The sequence below is a fragment of the Sparus aurata genome, chromosome 5 (genome assembly GCF_900880675.1).
Source record: "Sparus aurata chromosome 5, fSpaAur1.1, whole genome shotgun sequence".
NCBI lineage: Eukaryota > Metazoa > Chordata > Actinopteri > Spariformes > Sparidae > Sparus > Sparus aurata.
The window spans coordinates 10561772-10584517 of record NC_044191.1 but is presented as its reverse complement, the minus strand read 5'-3'; the positions used below and the strand labels follow the sequence as shown (position 1 = coordinate 10584517).

General features: G+C 40.7%; 1 protein-coding gene across 1 annotated transcript in view; it reads left to right on the top strand.

Annotated features, from left to right (window-relative positions):
* Positions 1-22746, top strand: part of bin3 (bridging integrator 3) — a 33294-nt gene that overhangs the window by 7193 nt on the left and 3355 nt on the right. The window contains exons 2-8 of the mRNA XM_030415858.1: positions 1203-1251; positions 2376-2416; positions 9480-9541; positions 11568-11704; positions 16106-16146; positions 20847-20988; positions 22036-22170. Of these exons, the coding sequence (XP_030271718.1) occupies positions 1203-1251; positions 2376-2416; positions 9480-9541; positions 11568-11704; positions 16106-16146; positions 20847-20988; positions 22036-22170 (607 nt within the window). The remainder of the gene's footprint in view (positions 1-1202; positions 1252-2375; positions 2417-9479; positions 9542-11567; positions 11705-16105; positions 16147-20846; positions 20989-22035; positions 22171-22746) is intronic.

Genomic DNA, 22746 nt, shown 5'->3' with positions numbered 1-22746 from the left:
CCAAATGATGCAACAATGGGTGAAACCACTTTCTTGGGCCAAAAGCAACAACATATGTTTGGGCATTAGTAATCTGTTCAGATTGTAAAGAATAAAAGATTCTTCAAAACTTGAATTAAGACAAGGCCAGGAGGTCAGTTGGTACCTGATATAACTTAAAGTACAGCATCAACACATAGCCAGCAAATCACAGACCAACCTGATACTTGAGCCACTAGTGAAACCTGTTTTTTATTAATCCTGCTGTTATTTGACCATGTTGAGTTTTGTGATTGAGCTGTCATCAAAAGGATCTTCCCCACACATCAGTAGCATTCCCTGGTTGCGCAATGAGGCCCTACATCACACCCTTTCTTTTCCATCTCATTAGTCTACACACCTTTCTTTTGACGCAGCTGCTGCCTCACCCTGCCTGTCAGCAGCAACTGTCCATCATATCGCTTAGATTTCAGGCTATTAGTGGCACATCAATGACTACCTACAGCAATGCACATTAGAAAGGCAGTGTATTCTGTCTCGTGGATCCCAAAAGCACTCTGATGCTCAGCAGAAACTTATTACCGCAAAGGCAGGGTTTTGAAATGTGGATAAAAGATATTGTTTTAACTAAGAAGGAGCAGGTTTCTTTTTCCTTTTGCCAAAACTATAGTCTAGGGTGTCGGTGTGTTTCAAGAGTGAAGAAAAGTTTGTATTTCATTCTGAAAATTGGGTGCAACTGCTGCAGTTGCACTAAACCATGACATGTTTTGTTATTTGATTGATTTTTCGCACCCATCTCAAGTTTTCTTTTAAAATCAAGTCATTGCCCTGGCTGTACCCCTTTTAGTGTATCTGCCTACTCTTCCCAAATAGGCATACTATTTTTCTGATATACAATAGAGCATGTGCATCTGTGTTTGATTGCCTCTGAGAAGAGGGGACAACCACTTCTGTTTAGTGATATCCGCCTGCAATGGGAGCCAGATGTGTTTAGTGATGACATGAAGTTAAAGTCCATGGCTTTGACTGCACACTCCAGAGATGCAGGGATTAACAGCTTCAGATTGTCCATGTCAGGCGTTTGAAATAGGCGTTTGTTGACCTTGTATAGACCTGTACCAGCCTCTAGTCACACATCATGCAACTGATGACAATTCACTTGTCGTTTTCATTTTCCAGGTGCTTTTGTCCATCACATATAATTTGTTTTTGTGTGATTGCAGGATTCCCTTTAAGATTGGACAACCAAAGAAGCAGATTGTCTCTAAAACCGTAAGTAAATCGATCAAACAAAAGTTGACTTAATGCAAATAGTCCACCAATTTTAGACAAAACTTGTATTTTGCATTTGAGGAAAAAGTATTTAAAAGCCTTTTTGGCTCCAGAGGAAGCTGTATGTAATCTGACAAATTGCCTGCAGTGATGTCACTTGCTGGCAAAATTGCATTGTGGGTAATGTTGACATTATGTATGTGTAGTGATGTCTTTTCCAGGCTGCATCACAGTAATGTACTTTAATTTTGTGAAATCATCAGACTGTTCTAATTGCTCCAATACTGGCCTTTACCCACTTAGTCATTACATCAACTTTACTGATGATTATTTATCAAAACTCTCATTATGTTAATATTTTGTGAGTGCCAATAGTCAAATGTTGTTGCTAAATCGATATCGAGGTATATGATCAAAATATTGTGATATTTAGTAATAAGTGCTATTGAGGAGATTTCATGATGTTGAGATAAAAACCTCAAATATATATAGATGAATAAATTGAAACCTGTTTTAGGGTAGTATTTGTGAAAAATAAAAACCTTTACAAATGGTACTGTATATACAACATGACAAGTAGTCTAAATAATGTCATCAGAGTGCCTCACCCGAAAGACTGATTGGATGCCAATTTGTCTGAGACATGTAAGGGGGCAGAAGTGGTTACCTTGAAGTGACAGTCAGTGGGTGTTCTTCTTGCTGGACAAAACCACTTCCAGTGTAATGGGTCTGTGGCCCAGCAGGCACTGTCAGACTGCGTTTTCTAGCTTCCTGTGCCATCCTGGGCAAAAACCAGGATGTAGTGGGTTAGAGGCAGCCCAGTTAGATGATCCGCTAGCGACTAAGTGTCAGCTGCCTTCCTCGTTGTTTTGACCACTGTGTTTAAATCCAGGAGCCCACAGAACCACAAGATAGGAACACATGCTGCCTCTGTAACCTGCCTGGCATATTTTAGAGACATGGTTGGACAAACTGTTTTGGCTCCTGATGACCCTGGGAACTTGATGCATTTTAAAGTATTTTACCTGCATTTCCACTGAAACCAATTGGAGTTATAGAAACTAAGAATGTAGTCTGTGAACAATGGAATCACTGAATTTGATGTGAAATGTGTTCTTTTATAGGTTGAAAGAGACTTCGAGCGAGAATATGACAAGCTCCAAAAGTAAGTAGAACATTTTGAAAGTCTGTATATAGGGTCCAATATACGACATTCAGTCTGACTAGATGTCAGGAAAGAACTATTTGCTATTTAAAGATATAGTGGAGTTAAGACAGCCTGAGCAGAGAGTGACGTCACAGCTCACTCCAGTCTGGCTGTACATGCATGTTAGTGCATATGCAACCACCTCCCTTCGGAAAACTTGGACCGCCCCATTTATAGACACAAGGGGGAGGGTTTGTGTGTATTCTGACTTATGCCACTTTTTGGGACAAACACCACAGTCAAGACCGCATTTGCATGAAAATAGGTCTACCTAACCATGAACATTTCAAGAGTAGCCCAAGTTCACAGGAAAACCGTGGACTTCCATGGGAAAACCGCAGACTTGGGCTACTAAGTATTTTCATTCAAATGCAGTCTTGACTCTGGTGTTTGTCCCCAAAAGTGGCATAAGTCAGAACACACATTCACATACACTTGACTCTCTGCCTGCCTCTTGTTCCCAACTCTGCTAGTTACTGAAGCAAATAATAGCCAATATGTACATCCTCTTGCTAGCCTAAAGCCCTTACATCGTCACTTGACATGGTCCACAAAAGTGTAACTCTCTTCGGCGAAGTTAGAGAGGGCGGGGCGCATGGGGGGGCGAAGGAAGAGGGGGGCGTGTGGCCAACATGCCAGTTTGTTTTGGTCCAACATGGTAGTCGTGAACTGTGATCTCTAGTGGTGCTCAATTTAGCATTATGACCTTAAGGCTCAAACAAACAAAGTTTTTTTTTTTATTTCTATGTGGTGTTCACACCCTTTTGGAGAGTTTGATTCTTATAAAGGGTTATAATGAACTCAAAACCTACATTCCGTGTATTGCAGTGTGTTAGAGGTCAATTTTGTAAAATTGTAGTCTTTTGGTACCTTCTTTTTCTGTACCCAAATAACATATTTTATTTTTCTCACAGTGCTATTCAAGTTCTTAAACCCAGTCATCTGTCAGAGATGTCCTTGTTTAAATATTAAAAAAAAAAAAAACTGTCTGATTATCTTGGTCAAAAAAGGCATGTTGTAAAGTGACATCAAAATTTAATTTTCAATTTACAACTAACAAGTTACAGCATTGTAGCTTTCTATAGCTTTTGCTATAATGATCTACCACCTTCTGCAATGTAACACCCACTGTGTATGTATGAGGGATTTCCCCCATGCATTAATTTAGTAAGAACTGAAGCTGTGCTGTTGATAGAACTAGTATGTATCATCCACAATGCAATGATGACTTTGTGTCATATACCTTTTGTGTAATATTACAGAACATGTAGGTACTTTGAATTTAAGTGTTTACCAAGCACTCTGTGAACACTTATTTTTATTTTTTTTATTTATTTAGTTTATTTAACAGGGACAATGCACGGCTCTCAGCCGTACCAGAATTAGCTCCTCGCTAAATTTCATCTTTAGTCCCTGGGCAAGAACAATTAACATAAATCTAACACAGACAAGCACATAAAAAAACAAAAACAAAAAAAAAAACTCATCACACAAACAGCCTTTCAAACAACAACAATAACATGGTTTCACACTCTTAAAACACAATACAACACAACAGGAATAAAATAACAATGTTGAAACACAACAAAACAATATTAAGATACAGCACTAAAAACTCTTGTACATACAGTCTCTTGTTCTTCACAATCTGCCAATCCCTGCTGTGTTTGGTCACTTTATTTCTCAACACTGAACTGTGAAAGGACCCATGTTTGAGCTATGGTGGAGTCTGAAATTACAAATTGTTAGAGAGTTTACTTTTTTAGAGTTCCTCTCAACCTTTGATAATCCTACATTCAACATATGAGTAATAATCTCAGGCAGTTTCCTGTAATTGCATTATTAGGGTTCAGTGTTAAATCCAGTTGTATGCAAGTTTTTAAATAAACTAAAAAAGCATAAACATAAAAGTAAAACTATAACCTATTCATAGATATTATTTAAGCAGCCTACTTTGAATTGTCAAACATGATACCAGTGTTTCTATGAAACAAAGTAGAGGGGAGTTTAGAGCACACAAGACCTGAGATCTCAGTACATCCGGGCCTTCCCTTACTGTGAGGTTGAGGTTAGAGAAACTCCCCGAGGGCCCCACAGAACGAGTGGGAGCACCATTTTCCTCTCAGGTTTTGTTGAGTAGGAGGGCCCATTATCAGGAAGGTGTGGTGCCAATAGACCTTATAGATGAGTCAGAGCAGCAGGCATGTACAGACATTCAGGTTCTCCACCCTAGAGATCCATATCAACACATCGTGGTGCATCTGTGACCTACATATACTTGGTAGGCTTCACCGTGGTTACTGTTTTTGCCCCCTGTTGCCTGACAAAAGATCATTTTTTATTTATCATTTTGTGCCAATATATATCAATGTTTGCGAGTTACAAGAATGTGTCTTTACATAAACACGTAACACGCTTTTGTTAGGGGGTCCCAAGTTTGTTATTAAAATAAATACAACCAAAATATGTAGTGAGCTTGACTTGGAACATTTGGAAAATGAACGTAATAAAGATGTCACGTATACATACACATACTGTACACTGAGGATGCAAAATATGGATAGAAGATATGGAAGAAATATCTGCCAATATTCACCTTGTTAACTGCCATTGGCCCTAAGCAAATAACATGACATTTACCAATGGCAGCAGCCGATGTTTATCTGATGATTCACATTAATTGCACTGGCACGTTCTTGAGGTACTGGCTCGTGATATCCCTGCCATCAGTTTGTAGGGCTTGTAAGTACTGAAAAGTTGTTATCGTTCAGAAGATAGTTGTATGACAGTGAAAAGGCTTTTCAAAAAGTTGTTTTATAAAGAGTATTTTTCATGTGAAATAATTTGATATTTGAGGTTGTTTCATGCATTTGTATGATCAAATTTGTGCTCTTTCAGAGATAATTGATACACATCCTTATACAATTTCCAGATTTATTTCCAACCTGTTTCTGTTGGAGTTCTCCTAAGCAGTCCACAACATTGAAGTGAGTTGTTGTTTCATAATGAACAACAATGACAAATGTATCACCATCGGCTGTCTGCATTTTTTTTTTTTTTTTTTCAGTTTTGGCCCAGAAAACGGCATCCCTACTGTACAACAAAACCACATACGGATGTCTGTGTCTGTCTAGCTCTAAAGTTGGACGCACACGCACACACACACACACACACACACACACACAAGCAAGGAAGCAAGCACATAACAAAAAAATATGCAATTAACACATGACAGGCTCCCTTTATTTAGTTGCTTGAATCCTAATTGGCTTAATGACCATCACTTTATTTACCTTTTTTGTAGCAACATTTGCACAGATGCTTTAAAAGCAGTGCCTTTTTCATTTAATTCATTAAAAGAATTTTACCTTATTTATTCTAAGGGCCATTTATTTTTGTATTTTTCTATCTTTATTATTTGTGGCATTATGGGCTAACATGAACCTTTTTTGGGGGTCTCAACTTTTTAAGACCAGCATGTTGTAAGCACATGACATTTGGCATAAATTATTCTGCTCAATGCAGGTTAGATTCCTAGTGCAGATACTGCAGTAGTCAGACTTAACCTACTCAAACTAGACATCTCTAGATGATAGATTTATTCTCATATCTGGTTGGAAGATTTAATTTTGGCAGTGATTTATATGGAACTACAGTGCCTGACCTGGTTCTTGTGTGAATGCAGTGACCAGCTATTCACCCAAAAGGTTTGAATGGTCAAACATGGTTTAATGCCTGTTCCTTTTTCAAGTGTCATACAAAGGGGTTATGTGAGATGGACATACAATGCTGTCCATCCAGTTTTCAATAGACAATGTGGCTTGATGATTGTGGCTGTGCAGGCCCAACGTTTGGTCACTGGAGCAAGGAGCAGCAGCTGTTCTACTAGGCCGCTCTATTAGCACCTTTTCGAAAGCGACTCCAGGCTCACCTGGCACTCATCCAGAATGGCTCTCTCACTGTCAGTGCTGACAGAGCAGAGAAGATGCAACAACATTGTGCAACACATTTTAAAGTAGGAGGTACTATCTGGAACATAAGTTTCACATGCACAAACAGGCACTGGTCTCAGAGAATGCTAGTTTGTTTACATAGTGAGATGCTTTCACCCACTATCCTGTACTGCAATCTCCATGATTGGCAGAGTTTTACTGTTATACTGTTAATTTCCTCATCTCATATTTGTCTCCTTTCATTACTCTCAAGTGTTAACTGTGTCAGCCAATTTACAAGACTATTTTAGTTTTAGTTTGTTTTACGCGTTGCCCTTCATTGACTCCACTGGCTTTCAGAATTGCATTCAAGTCTTGTTGTGGTGTCTGAATTCTCAACTGCTTCCACTCGCTGCATAGACAGAAATGATAAAACTGATCACATGTGAGTATTCCCAGATGTTTTTAACAATGTCAGAAGCATTTCACTAGTTGCAGGTATGACTCAAGACAGGATTGTAATATGATACATACATAGTGAGCTGAACTCTTCATAGAACATTCATTTTCTTGGTTTACGTGCATGCTGAAAATGTATTTACTAGGCAATCTATGTAATGGAAAGAGGAAGAGGTATTCCTCTTAGACATTGACTAGATCCTGCCTGAATAATTGCTAATAATATTGATTGGAATGTGAGTAGCAGTTGGTGTAATTAGAAGTAAATATCTGGAATGTAAGAGTATATTTTAATGACTTTAGACCAAGGCTTATATGGCTTACAAGACCCAGTTACATCTAATTGGTGAGAGAATACACAAAGTTACTGTGGAGATTGTTCTGACAGAATGTTTTTTTTCCCGTGGTGTGAACAATACAAGATGAAGTTGCATCATTTACTGCAAATGACATTTTTGGAACAACCTCCATCTGGTCCGTGGTGATTGAGTGCAAAATCTTAAAAGCACGTCAAGACAAACAAAAGCACGTAGAGGACAAGTTATGATAGAAAATAATTAATGTTGTTTAGTTAGCCTTACACACTGCATCCCCAAAATGTAGTAGCCCTTTGTCAGGGCAACAAACGCAGGGCTAAATTATTAAATTGCAATAACAGACCGCAGTCTAAAATCAAAGCTGTTTTGATACAAATGCAATCTGACATTGGCTATAACCACGAACTGTTAGGGTTTTGCTGACAGCTGTGAATTTTGTGATAAAATGTACCAAATGCCTCTACTGTGATTGTACTTTATGTAGGGCTGTACAGAATGTCCTCTTTTTACATTTGAAGCTTCTCTTCAGGTTTCAGATAAAGCTTCAAATGTTTGTCGTCATTTTTTATGACCCTAAAAAATTAATCCTCAAACAAAATCTTAAATTACTAGTAGTACTTTGTCGGATTAAAACTGAAATAGAGTTTTTGATATTGTGGTTATATAATGTAATGTATGTTGCTGTCAGTTTGCTGCTAGACCCCAGGTCAATACAAATGATTGCCACCGTCTGCATGTGTTTTTGTGAGCATAATGAAAATGTTGTTTTTAAAGACTAAACACCAACAAATATGCATTGAAGCAGAATTTTTGTTTGACAAAAAAATGTTGTTAACTCACCTTTTGTCAAAAGATTTAGACTTTTGGACTTAGTAATTGAAGTGTATGGATCACATGAGTCATTAACAATCCTGCCTAGCCATCACTGAAGTTTTAATTTTAGAAATTGATAATACAAATAATAATAATGTAGCCTCATCTTTATCAGCAACTGTGCAGGGTTTAAACAGAATTAACTATAATGCGAAAGAACAGATACGCGCTGCTTTTTGAATTTCAACTTTACGAATTTGCATTTCAACTTTAAGAATGAAGCTTCAAAACTTTGAACTGTTCCATACAGCCATACCTGTATGTGAATTTAGACTATGAATTTTTATGACTTTATTTAACTAAGAAGTAATGTAGTCAAAACTCTTGGGATTATATTACACTAGCTGTTGGGTTGAATTATTCTAACGCAGTATGTTGCTCTTTTTGGAGTTGAAGATTTCCTTTCCTATTGTTTCACTAGTGTTTTGATTTATGAAATGGAGCTGTGTGTGTCCTTCTGACATACTAAAATTTTCACTGATCAGCAAATCATAATAAAAAATAATAATAAATTTGAGGTTCATTATTTCTTTAAAGTCCTACTCCTTTAGTTGAACAGTTTAAACAGCTAGTAAAGCGTCAGAGAGCCGGTAACATTCCTGTTTGATTCATGCACCTGTGGGTTTGTTAGAGCAACCCACCATTTGTTTGTTTCTCAGCCTCTGAACCCTGTATTTGAAGGCAACTGACTGACATTTTTGGTTTGTATAGCCACACATGTGATACCAGTCCTTTTAATTCTTGTGGCCAGTGGCCATAGTGCCCCCACCATAAATCCTATGGGATTACACAGCTATTGTCTTCCTTGTTAATATAAACCCTCAAAGCAAAAATGGAAATGAAACCCCACCACGTTCCCTTTTTCATCAAACCAGGAGAAGTGATATGACAGCAGTCTCGGGGGAGATTCTAAACCCCTCGTTTGGCTTAATTGATATAATGAATGGCATGTGTTTTCAGCCTCCATAGTCTGGTAATTGCCATTTTTAACACCCATCAATGGAATATGTGCAGTGGAATGATGGAAGATGTTAATGCTTTTGAGTGCAAATGTAGTTGACAGTAAGAAGAAGGATTCCCGGTATTATTAATTAGCTAACGGATGTTATAATAACATTTTGGAATGTGGAATCAATGAAATGTGTAATTCCTTCTTAAACCATCTTTTTATATGCTCATTTCCTTTTTGTAGGTTTTTGGTTTGGATATTATTTTGTCCGTATCAACATTTTATTGGTCGGAAAATGTTTTGAAATCGATGTAAATTAATTACGATGCAAGTGATGGGATGGGATTGTTTTTTGTTACTTTTGTCATTTTTCCTCTTTCTGACTAATACTACATTTCAGCCCATATTTCCCATTGTTTTCAGCGTAACTGATGCTCGATTGTTACTAGACCAGAATCTGGTTGATAATCATTCTTCGTCTTGTCTCACAGGCTGGAGGATCAGACGAAAAAGCTTCACAAGGACATGAAGAAAAGTACTGAGGCTGATTTAGGTATGTTCTGCCACAAACCTGTGTGTTACCGCCGGCTGCGCCATTGATCTCCACTTGTTCACCAACATACTTGATGTTGCTTGGCAGGTTTTTCAGGGCTAGAAAGACATTTGGTTTTCTTGGTTTGTTTGGTGGTGCGTCAGCTCTCCGAGCGACTTGACAAATCAGACAAGAGAGTGCGAGCCTTCACCTTAATCTTATATAGGTTTTTCTAGCCAATTATAGTGTGTGTATGTCTTGGATTCATGAAAGTATCTTTTAATGCACTGTTCAGTTAGGGCTCAATTTGTATACCATCTCTGCCCTCATTTATTCATGCATTTGTCGGCCACAGAAACTGTGTTTACTCTACTTTTTATTTGCTTATTTGTTGGTTTTGGAGTTGTGTATTTGGGAAGCAGGAGTAGACATGGCCTGTGGTAAGTAGTTAGTTGTGGGGGTGGAGGAGCGGGGACGGATGGAGGAGTGAGAGGCTTCTTCATTTCCTCTCCTTTGTGCTCTGGAATATGGATGTCTGCATCATCAAAGTGTCATAGCTGTCAGGCCCTCATTATCGTTAATGGATTCCATCTGTTGCACAGGTCCCGTCTCCACCAACTGCTACTAAACAAAGAACTGGACCTACTCCGCATGTCAGCACTGCATTTAATACACTGCTTTCTATATCGACCATCATTTATCAAGTCAAGGGTGGTGATAGGCAGAATTCTATTGAACTCAATGCCAATTAGCTGGGGAGAAACATTAATATCTTTTAAGGGCTGCACCAGTTCACAGTTTCAATTAGACTAAGTAACAGAAGGCAAAGAAAGAGGCAGGGATAACTGTGCTTTTCATACTGACAAATGGTTCATCTTGATGCAGCCAAAGTATTACAAGGGACTTCACTTATTTGCACACTACTAAGACAAGTAATTAAATCACTACCCACATGCTCCCTAATGTCACTTTTTAATTTTCATGACCCTATTATCAACATGTCTCTCAGTTATATCAGACAATGTCAAATCAAGCAGTTTGTTACTTGTCAAATGGAGAGACATGCAGAAACGCCACACTGCAATAATTGATTGGTTGAAAGTTGTTCTCGGGAGAATTCCAAGGTGGTGTGAAAAGACTGTTCCAGATCTCCATGAAGCCCATTTTCACCACAGCCTCTCCTGTCAGCATGTGTCTCCTCAGTAGAGCTCATTTACTCTGACTGTGAAGCCATAATCTGATATGTGCTCTGTGTCTAAACAAAGTGGCATGAGTGCAGATTAACAGTAATTGGTGCTGTCATTGTAGAAACATTGCAAAGATTCTGGGGGCTCTGGTGAATATTTAACACGGCAGCCAGCCCCAACGACCCCTTAGCACTGTTCCATTCTACTTTTGTTCATTAGTTCTTTCCCAAAAGCTTACTTTTGAGCATACACTGGTGAACTGATTCAAGCCCTAGTGTAATCCACAAAATGCCCCCAAGATTTAAATTTGTATTTTGTGTGCATGAGGAGGAGAGCTGCTACTATGAATCGATGAGTTGTCAACTATTAAACTATTTGCCACCTTTTTTTATTATTGATTAATCAGTTTATTTCATGTTGTCAAGAAAAATGCATCTAAATTCTTTGAGTCTAGCTTCTTAAATGTGAATATTTTCTTTCCTTCTCTATAACAATAAAATGTATATCTTTGATTTATGGACAGCACGTTTCAGGATGTCCCCTCAGGCTTAAGGAAACACTTATTTACCTTCAGTATAATATAAAAAGTACCCAAAATTCATAATATTTAATGTATATATTCATAATTTGGCTCAGAAGTACTCAAACTTGTACTTAAGTATAGTGCTTTTTATGACATTTTATAGACATAACAACATGTTGGTTGATTTAGAAAACAATCGACATGATTTTCAGCAATGAAAGTAATCCTTTGTTACAGCCCTAATAATGGCATTGTCAGTCATCAATTATTTAGGCTGTAATATACATGATTGTCTGCTTTTTAACAGTATATTTTGCTTTACATGTGTTTCTGTCAGCCATGTCCAAAGCAGCAGTGAAGATCTCTGCAGACCTGCTTAGTAACCCGCTGTGTGAGCAGGACCAGGCCTTCTTGGAGACTATGACTGCTTTAGATACATCCATGAAAAGGATGGACGCATTCAACCAGGAGAAGGTCAGATTTATTCCCACAGCCCTTCACACTTAGAATTTTGAGTGTGTTTATCTCACTCTTTTGCTGTCTTTCTCTGCTTTGTTTTCTTGGCACTTGCCATTGGCACTGATACCATCAGATTGGTATCGGGGGAAATGTCTTTCCTCAGACATACAAAGTAGGAAATTAAACGAGTTTTTGTTGAAAATGCATGTTTTTATATTTGTCAATATTGTGCAGCCGGTGGACTCAAAACTATCCGTATGTCTTTCCTTCTGCTGTTTTTGAAAAGCATCTGTGGCATCATCCTCTATAAGCTCAAGCTACTGGTTATCAGCTGTGAAAATTGATGCATTTGTGACTCACTGGTGTCTAAAATAACTCACACAATGGAAAGGCCTTTCCTCAACAGGAAAATATGTCCTACCATGAAATTCGCAGAAGTAACTCTATTCACAGCTTGTGTAGTGAGCTTACTGAAACAAACATTTGGCACTTCAACAATGATTTTTACATCAATAGTTCACCCCACTTCGTATTGTCTATAAAGGTCACAGCGAAAAGTTTTTTTCCTCCTTCATGTAGAAGAGCAACTTTAATCAGCTGGAATTAATACTACTTTATAATAATAATACTAAATTTCTCAAATCCCTCATGTAGATGGACCCAAACTGGCACTTCCCTCCATAGAGCTTAGTAGGTAATGTGGCTAAACATTGTCCATGGCTCCCTTCACCTGTATTTCCAGTGTTGTTGCACATCTTTTTTTTGTATCATGATGTTTAGAGTATTTGTTGATTCAGAGTGCGTTTTTCGTAATCTTTGTGCGTTTCACGCTTGTATGTTTTGTCCCAAGGGGCAACAGTAGATAGGCAGACATTTCTGTCCACAACTGTAAACAATACAGCATACTCTTGCCTCGCTCGCTTGCTTCACAGCTGTGAAGATCTCTTCTTTGGCTGTCAGGCCTTTTCAGATTATTTGCTGGTTGCACTTCAGGTTTTTGATTAGAATCATCGCCAAAGGTAGTTATAATGTGAATCATAGTGGCACCGCATGTGTGCATCCTCAAGGCACTACACTGTGAAGGGTAGACTTTTAAAGAGGAAAAAATACAGGAGAACACAGGAGATCACACTAAGGCATATACCGATTGACTTTTTTCCATCTGTGTTTTCTTGACTCATTGCCCTGCTGTTAGGTGTTCTGTGCTTTTCACATTTGTTGCCATAAAAATATTCCCCTTTCTTTTCACATTTAGTTGTGTATCAGAATGATTTCAAAACCTTTCACACAACTATGATCTCACAAGGTGAAGAAAAATGAATACCTTTCGAAAAAGTCATTTTTTCTTTTCCTCCATGGTTAGATTGTAGTTTAGTATCTCGGGAGTAGCACACCATCTGGATTTGTACATATAAGCGGACATGGTTTGTATTTTCTGCGAAATCTCATGAACTGGACTCAGTCTCTGTAGAAGATCAAACCAAAACTTTTTTTCCCAAGGTATGTGAGTGAAGCAGTGACCATTCTGCAGCCCAAAAAACTTTCATGAAAGGTCCTCTTAGCATTAAAACTAACTGCATCAAAGGCAAAGTATTGTTAATATTAGAAGCATATAATATCAGTTGTTCAAAACATTTGTATTTTAGGCATGTCAGAACGCCCTTTGTGCTTAATTAGAAAAGTGACTTAAATGTCAGACGGACAAAAAGAAAATAGTTTTGATAGATATAGAATACACTAAGTGTGTAAGGTGGAGTTTAAGCAACTATTCTATGGCTATCACTTCTCTTTCTGTATTTTCTTCAGCTTTGACATACCAGTCTTTCAGACTGGCTGTGCTCACAGCTCATCAAATTTTACAGGAGCAATTTTGAGTGACTAGACAAAGTAGAATGTGGGTTGGACGGAGCGTGTGGGTTTGTGACCCAGGGTGCGTATGTTCCAGGACTTGGCTTGGTCGAGTGCCCAGGAGAGCACTCCTGCCAGTTTGACTGTTTTCACTATATAGTTACTTCTACATTCCTCTGATTTTATACAATATCAGATTTGCTGTTTTTTCACTAGGATGCCACGCGCACTTGACTGTCAATAGGTTGTATTGGATAATATATATATCCCATATTCATCTCTTTCTTTCAGTGTCATTTTAAGACCAAAGTTTGTAGATCAACTCTTTCAGCATCAAAGTCCTCCCAGTTTACCTATTGTCCACTGGCTCAAATTGTAATCTTGGAGGTCAGACCATCACTTGACCCTGCTTAAGCTTCTTCACAGCACCATAATCAACTCAGTCCTTTGTCATTATTTAAATGTGATTTTGTGTTTTCACACTTGAAGCAGTCTGATAGCAAAAAGGAACTGTTTATCTTTATAGTTGTGATTCTATTTTCTGGCTCCATGTGTAGTTTTCCTGTTTGGCTGTGTGACTGGGATGTGTTTGACAGTGATTCAACTAGGCAGTGCAGTTTTTCACATGTGGAGGACAACAGTCACATACTGTATTGACGTGGTTGTGTTCTTTTTTAAACACACTTTCATCCAGAGTGGATTTTGACAGCTAGGTCACACCTGATTTTCTCTGCACTTCTTTCAGTCTTACTAAATAAAAATCCTCGCCTTAACACGATGTTCAGTTCCAGGTTTGGGCAGGGCTGTGTGGCTTTTTTTTTTTTTGTAGAGTGGCTTCAAGTGAGCTAAAGGCAAAATAGTGATTGTGAGCACTTTTTGGTCAGTCCGCTATGTGGAACATCACCTCAGGTTTGCTAGGTGTTTAAAATCTAGCACAGCTCACTCGAACACCACTCGAGCTTCTCCCTTCAAGCTGACTGTTGATTCTGACGGCAACAACAGCAAACCCTATCGCTCCAGCAAAACAGACACAAAAGCATCCACCCTTTGCTCTTCTCCGTGTTGAGACGAGATGATCTGCCTCAGGGCCTGCAAGTGAGAGAGCCAGCAGATAAAACGTGCAGCGATAATGAAGGCAGCAGTGGCCCAGGTCTGTGTGTTTATTTCTGGGGCTGAGGAGGGCGCACAGCCCCGCCGGCACACTGCTGCCGAAGCTGAGCCCCAGTGTAGATGGCGGCAGCGCAGTAGAGGATGCTCCGTTTGGAGGGATATTGATTTCCTCTGCGATCTGTGTGTATTTTTGGGAGGCCTGTGTGCCAGGATGGCCTCTGCCCCGTGACTCACTGATGGAGACTACTGCTTGAGCGTCGGCCTCAGGCTCTGCAGGGCCTCCAAGGAATAGCTCTGCCCCCCCTCTCTGTGGGAAGGGGCAGAGGGTAGAGGGCACCAGCATGCTTAAGCAAATCTGCCGCTGTTGTTCTCCCTCCTCGCTGCATGCTCTCACCTTAGAAGCAGCGGCGCAGCTCAAGTCCGGGAGGGGGGGATGGTGTGAATATGTAAAACAAAGAAAATGTGAATTCCCATGTACTTATTTGTTATTGGTTCTCTGTTTTCCCTCAAACCACAATCAACCATTTTGTACTTGGAAATGTGCCGGTGTGAAGCAGTGAGTGTTGCTGTATGTTCTCATAGATGGTCAGGGCATTTTTACAAAGCACAGCTGCGATCTCGCTTCCTTGTTGTTGTGTGATTGACTGTCCTTCCAATAGCGAGTGAACATATGATTAGCGGAGCTGCTCACTGTTCTCATACAGCTGTCACTTCATATCTCCCTGCTTTAAAATTCATCTTCAGCATTTACTCTTCACTTGACTCAATCTCCTGGTTAACTTAGCTTCCTGTCATGCTCGAAGATCCAGTAGTAACAGTCATTTTGAATCTGCAATGTAAATGACGCTAGAAACTTTATTAATTGTGCGCCAACTTCTGTCGATGAGACTTGGTGCCGGGGCTGGAGGCCCCGAGATGAGATGTTCGTTTACTTCCATTTAACACCCCCCTTCCCCTCCTTCCCTCCCTTGTCGGTTCTGGCAACCAGAAGGAGAATGCAGGAAAAATATAAACTGTTATTGTTGTTAAAATGTTTGTTTGCAAAGAACTTTCATCTTGTAAGGCAGCCCACCCTCCACAGGATTTGAAATCAGTTGGGTTTTGCTTTCATGTCCGTCCCCTGACAGTTGCATCCTTTTGTATCGCAAGCTCAATGAATATTCAGGGGTTTCTCCTCAGGGCTTGTGTACAATAAAAGAGTCAACGTCACGAAAGTTTCTTTGCAAGCCCCCCCCTCCCCTTTTTTTTCTTGAGTGTTCTGTTTGAAATATACGCAAATGTTGATGTTTATGCAGTGGCATTGCTTAGCAGCTAATGAATGAGAGATGTTGAAGCTATTTTGTTCTGACTTCAGTTTAGATGTAACTCAATTTGACAATGAATAACAATTTGTAATGTTGCTTCCCTTGATATAATAGTGCTCATTGCTTATGTTAATAGTTGTTCTTTATATTACAGGTTAGCCAGATCCAGAAGACCGTTATCGATCCTCTGAAAAAGTAAGTTCCTGTCTTGTTTTGTCAAATTTTTGAATTTATTTTGTTCAAGTTATATTTTAGGGGCACACCTTTAATGTCTTCTTCATACGAGACGAAGGCCAAACAGTTTTTTGCTGATAAGTTTAAAATGTGTATGGAGTAAAAGAGTGGTCAAGTTTTCTATATTAAGTCCGTATGGTGAATTTAAAAGTATAACAAAATCACAGGAAAGTACTGTAAAGGCAGTGAAGTTCAGCTTCTGAGGCTTAATGTTCCTGATGTGGTAAATACATATGACATTGGGCAGATTAAGTCCAGTGCCCTGTAACATTTTTATTGTTTGACCCAGAGTGATAGTACAGGACCACAGGAAGGCCTGCATTGTAGTAATACAGATTGTAAAACTGAACTAGGGAGTGAGCAGTGCTGCTGTGGCGGTAGTATGTCTGGAAGAAAGTTTATTTGGTTTTCATTCCTAATACTCGCCCCCATTTGAGCAGGCTGTGAGTGCTATTCCATTCCTTAAGCCTCACTTTTTCAAACATGCACACACACATACACATACTGTACACACGCACATGCAAAGCAGAGGTACTGTAGGGAGTGGTTGGACTATCCCACCCGTCTTCCGGAGAGCTTGTTAAGGTTTTGCTTCCTCCTCATGGCTCCTCCCAGGAGACTAAACATATGAGAGAGCATGTGCATGTGTTTCTTTTGCAAGTTTATATTGAACCCCATGTGACTGTTGGTTCATTTTTCAAAATAACCAGTGTGAAAAGATTTCTCCATAAAACATGAAAAGGTTGGGTCAGAGAGTGTGTGTGTGTGTGTGTGTGTGTGTGTGTGTGTGTGTGTGTGTGTGTGTGTGTGTGTGTGTGTGTGTGTGTGTGTGTGTGTGTGTGTGTGTGTGTGTGTGTGTGTGTGTGTGTGTGTGTGTGTGTGTGTGTGAGAAGCCCTTTCCTCCTCGTGTGCTCTGGTGGCGGAGCAATGACAGGATGGAATGGTTCTAATTTCCTCTTCCTGGTGGGCGGCAGGCGGACGTGTGGGCAGGCTCAGAATATGGCAAAGGGCCCAGCTTCCTGGGCCCAGAGCCGATGATTGGTTGAGGAGGAGAACTGTCTCAGGACACTGCACACACTCACACAAACATCAACCCCGTTTTTGGAGGGGGCGCTGTCTTACAAAGATGGTGTTTTAGACCATAAAGTAAGGCATTTACATGAGTCTGAAATAGAGCAGAGGAAGTTTTGAAGCTAAACTGACCTCTTTATTAACTTTTTCCCTCCTAAAAAAACATAGCACTATTAGTTATTAGTATAGCAAAGTGTGCTCTATAGAAGACTGAGACACAAAAGCTACTATACTTTAAAGCTTCCATTAAGATTCCATTAGTCCATCGCTAATGAATTTTTTTCATTGTTCACTTAATCTCAAAATCCTCTATTGGTGATCTTGTGTCATCATTAAGAGTTGAAAAGGAGAATGTTAATGTTAATGGAAGACCTTGAATGGGGTGTGTGTGTGTGTGTGTGTGTGTGTGTGTGTGTGTGTGTGTGTTCGTGTGTGTTCATATGCCTGTGTACATGTGTGACTGCTATTTGAAATTTTGGCATCCATCCTTAATACTTGGTGTAGTAAAATGTACAGTAAACAAACAAAATAGTAGCAGCCCCCCTACCTCAGCCCCCCTTCACCCCAGTGTCTGTTTCTCTCTCGAAGGATTTTATCCACTCAGCGGGGTCACAGGATGACATCACTGTGTTTGTGCGAGGGGAGTGGAGTGCGTGGGCATTGAGGCATTTGTGTTATCTCGGCCTGCTAACCTAGCCCTTTCTGCTCCGTTGCTCTTTTGGGTGAGACAGAAGTCGAGCCTGTTTTGAGACCTCTGCCCTCAACTGAGCCCTGACTGGACAAGCCACATTCACCCCTCTCAATCAGAGGAAGACTCTGCCCCTGGAGCAGGTTGTGAGGCCTGGAGCTGACGGGACTATTTGGCCTTAGCTGTGAGGCTAAAGGAGTTTTTTTCTGGGTGGGGGGGCTGGGATTTAATTTGATCTGATTTTGTTGTAGAATCATCTCAATAGAAGTTCTAATTTTTTTCCCTGAAGGATGTTTCCTAAAATGTTTTTCTCCATCTTATCTGGTATATCATGTATCCAGGCTGCGTGACTTGTTGATCAACAATGCATGTTGCAGCAGATCAAACTCTGCTCCTCCTGCTGAGACAAAAGAGTTTCTGCTGGCATGTACGTCACACACTCAAGTTCCCATGTCTCTTAAACCATTTATGCAACAGGTGGTGCTTATTTTATATTCTCAGGAAGCACATTTTAACAAAACTTGCCGCGTGATCCTCTCTGACACTCTTAAGTCTTCATTTGACACTGTGACACAGTGGAAGTGGTAATTTGCGCATAAACAATTCTCTTTCCTATATTTTTAGTGGTAAGTGGTAAGTTATGTGATGGTGATAGTCATAAGGGACAGCTAGCATGCTAGACTGAGGGTGTCTAGACCAGACTTGGGCTTGGCTGACGGGTCAGACTGGCCCGTCTGTGGATTGGCAGCTGCTCATAAACACACACTCTGGTCCAGATGCTATTTCCATCCAGCCTGTTCACCACACCCGGACCTGTCACATGGACAGTGGTGTGCCCTTGGCCCCTGTGCAGCCCTCAACCTCATGAGACCTCATTCAGTCAAGACTTCAGACCGCAGATGCAGACCTAGCCGACTGACCGGTAGTTGTCCAGCCGAGGCCGGGACATCGAGGGAAAAGTCCAGTGCCTGGACAGTTTTAAACCAAACTATCATTACAAATTATGTTTAGTCACCCTCAACCAGGGCCAGTAGAGCATAGTGGGTGCCTTTGACACAGCTGAGTCACATAACTTTTGACCTAGGAGTGGCCTAAATATAAGTATATATCATGGAAAGGACAGGAATGGGTTAAAAAGCCATTGGCTTTGTGTCGAGCTCTTCCTCCTCCTTCAGCATCAGGGGAGCAGCGGCCCTTGGGTCTCTCAGTGTGCTGAAACATAGTAGTTCCTGCCAGTGTTGTCCCACTTTAGCACACAAACAGCAGGCCTTCGCAATGTATCAGGAGGAAATTACACCGTGCTGTCAGGTGAAGTGTGCTGTTGAAAACGCGATCAGCCTGAAAGCTGGTTAACTGCTGCGTTGTCATCAGCCAATAGGATCGTGCTGGAGAGCAGTCATGCCTAGAGGGCAGTTACATAATCCCTTGGCACTTCAAGTATGTGTACACTGGAACAGATAGTAGACTTGAGGATCGGCATCCACCCCTGCCATAAACTGGGCCAAAGTGGTATTTTATAAATAGCGGTAGAGCGTGGGCCGCGGGGCTGGGCTGAGCCGAGCTCCGTGATGTCACTCAAACGCTATAAGACCACTCCTTGCTTAACTTCCTGTAGTAAACAATCCCTGCTTGTCTGAGAGTGAGCGCCAGTTCACATCACTTTCTACTTCCCCACCCCTCCCCTCCCTCCTGCCCTCCGGTAAGGTGCACAGGCGCTGCCGTAATCTAGGATTTCACAATCAGTCCGCAGGTTCTCAGTGGTTCCCTCATCTGCTGCACAGAACAGGGCAGGAGTTGGCATGGAGAGGAACGTAAATCATGAAGCCCACACATTTTGTGGCCAATAACACTAAGGGCGGAGGTGCGCATAATAAACTATTGAAGCAGTGTGCCTACACAGCTGATGAAATGCTTGAAATGAATCATTCAAAAAAAGCCATATCTCACTCTTTTTTACAATTGTTTTTGTTACTGACTCACATGTAGCAGCCACCTGTGACCTGCTTACTAAAAACACTGTCACTGGTTTGTGTTTACATAACGGAAACTGCAACAATTTGTTTCTTAATGGTCGTCTGGTGAAGTCTACTTCACTATCCATTTGTTAATGACTGCTGGGATTTGAATAAGCGCTCATGCTGCTCTCTTATTTCCCATTCACATTTGTTGTATATCCTTTGTCTTTTAAAACTAATGAAGATGGAGGCTAACTACCTCAGTTTAAAGAATTGATGTTGGTAGATAATACTAATTTTGTAGTTTAGATGTTCATTCAGGGTTATTAACTTTTTTAATAAATATTTGTTTGATTTGGCTAATATTATTAGGTTGAATTTTTCCTCTATACAGTTTTCCTGCTTCCCATTAAAATCAGAGACAGAACCAGAGCAACAAGTCCCAGGATGAAGCTCAGACTCCTGTTGCTAAGTTACAGATGAGTGTTTTCCTATTTTTAGTGCTGAAGACTAGGATTCTCGTTGCAAGAATATATTTTCATTTGGAATACGATAATTGTCGCAAAATGGATTGTTTCATGCCATTTTGAACTACAGTAATTAGATAATAGATTAGAGGAGGCTTAATGCAGAGCTGTCCTCTGGGGTTTGAGAGTACCTCTACAATAAGATGTTGACGAGAGGGATTTTATTGATTCATAATGACTTTTATTAGGATAGGATGCGATGCCGAATGCAGGTCTACAAATTTCATAGAGCAGGGAAAGACGTTTTAATGATTTTATAAACTTTAGTTTCTCCTTGTTTTTTTTGTTTGTTTGTTTTTTAGTACTATGGCATCTGAGTGTCAGTATTTTTTGTTTACATGCATGCACGCTTGTATGTGTTTTCTCTAGTGGCCTACTGGTTGTGTCAGAGATGTCTAAGGTTGTCTGTGTTTGTTGCAGGTACGGTGGCGTCTTCCCCAGCCTCAACATGGCAGTGAAACGCCGGGAACAGGCGCTGCAGGACTACAAGCGGCTGCAATCGAAAGTGGAAAAGTATGAAGAGAAAGAAAAAACCGGGCCCGCTATGGTCAAACTCCATCAGGTACTGTGAGTTTAAAGCTTGCATCGCTGCACGTGCTGGTCCACTCCAGCGCTCCCTCTATCTGCAGGGAGCAGAGTTCACTTGCTCTTACATGTTGCACGTATTGTGAATAGAGCACAATAAGTGGAAAAAGACACAAATGCTGACTGGATATGAACAAAAATAGTTGAGCACATGCATACTGTACATGTGCGCTCCTTCACCCACGCAAGCTACCAGGCTCTCAAGTAGTGCCTTTTCAAACAGGCACTGCTGCACATCTACAGGCACGTAATTGAGAATTGTAGACACACACACACACACACACACACCATGAGGCCACTACAGAAGCGCACACATTCACAGATAGCGCTGCAGTGTTGCCTATGCTATTGCCTCTAACACATCCTCACATGGCGAGCCACCCACACACATTGAGAAAAGCACTGTCAGGGGAACAAAGCCTTGAAGAGGCCCCTACATCCCTGGCCTTTGAATCCCCGCGCACTTAAGAAATGATCTTGACAAAACACTGCCATTTCTGCTGGCGTGTCTAAAGAAAAGTAACTAATGATCAGAACATAATGCAGCAGATAAACAATATGTTGTAGTTTGAATATAGCAACTCCCCCCTTCCCCTTAATAAAAATTCTCACCCTCTCACACATATTCATTGTGCATTCCATAACTCCATGCCTACAGTAGACTACCCACTAATACATTCACACACAGATCAGTGGTGCTGGAGTCCACTCACAGCCAAGTCTGCCCACATTACCCACTCCTCCTCACTGTGGTCGTGATTACAGCCTTTTTTTCTTTTTTTTGCACTGCTTCTCCGTGGGAATTAGGCAAATATCTTTCTGAACAATAAGAAAGGACACTAAAGATGGCTCCAGTGCTTTAAACCCTATAACTAACTTGTTTTTCTTTTTATGTGTTGTTTTTCTCATAATCTACATGCATTTGTTGGATTTTGTGTAAATTATTATATGAGGGGATGTTATGTAAAGCTAGAGCTGATAGTGACCGCTGGTGACATGTTCTTTTGTTTGCACCACACCCAAGGCCAGAGAGGAGCTCCGACCGGTCAGGGAAGACTTCGAGGCCAAGAACAAGCAGCTGCTCGACGAGATGCCCAAGTTCTACCACAGCCGCATCGACTACTTCCAGCCCAGCTTTGAGGCTCTCATCAGGGCGCAGGTTAGAGATCCCTATTGAGATGCGCACACAATGAGGCGCTCACGCATGCCGCACACACCCACCCCAGTGTGTTGCTACAGCCTCTGAGCATTGGTTAAACAGTGGATAAAGTGTCTGATGGAAGGGAGTGTATAATCCTGGCAGTCTGTCTCCTTCCACGCAGTCCTAATGTGATTAACCCCCAGTGACGGCCCACACTACTGTGTTTAGCCCAGGAAGGCCTCATCTGTCTGGCTCCGCTACAGCCCTGCAAGTCATCCTCTAACCTGAAGCTTCTCTTAAAGCAGCTGGGCGTCTTAAGTTAGCGCCATCGTGTCCCCCTCCCCCACCCCAGACCTGCCTGCCCGTGTCATTTCCTCTTTGAGACAGTCGCTGGCACACTCCTAATTAGTAAACTAGATTAGACCTAGACCTAATGACAATTATGGAGTTATATGATGTACTTTGAAGTTAAAATTAGCAAATGGAGCAATTGGCTAAAACCAACATTACATATTCCTACAAATCTGACCTTTACTCTTTTTAGTTTTAAATCAGATTTTTACCTTTTTCCTGGCTCTGCAGGGCACAACAGCT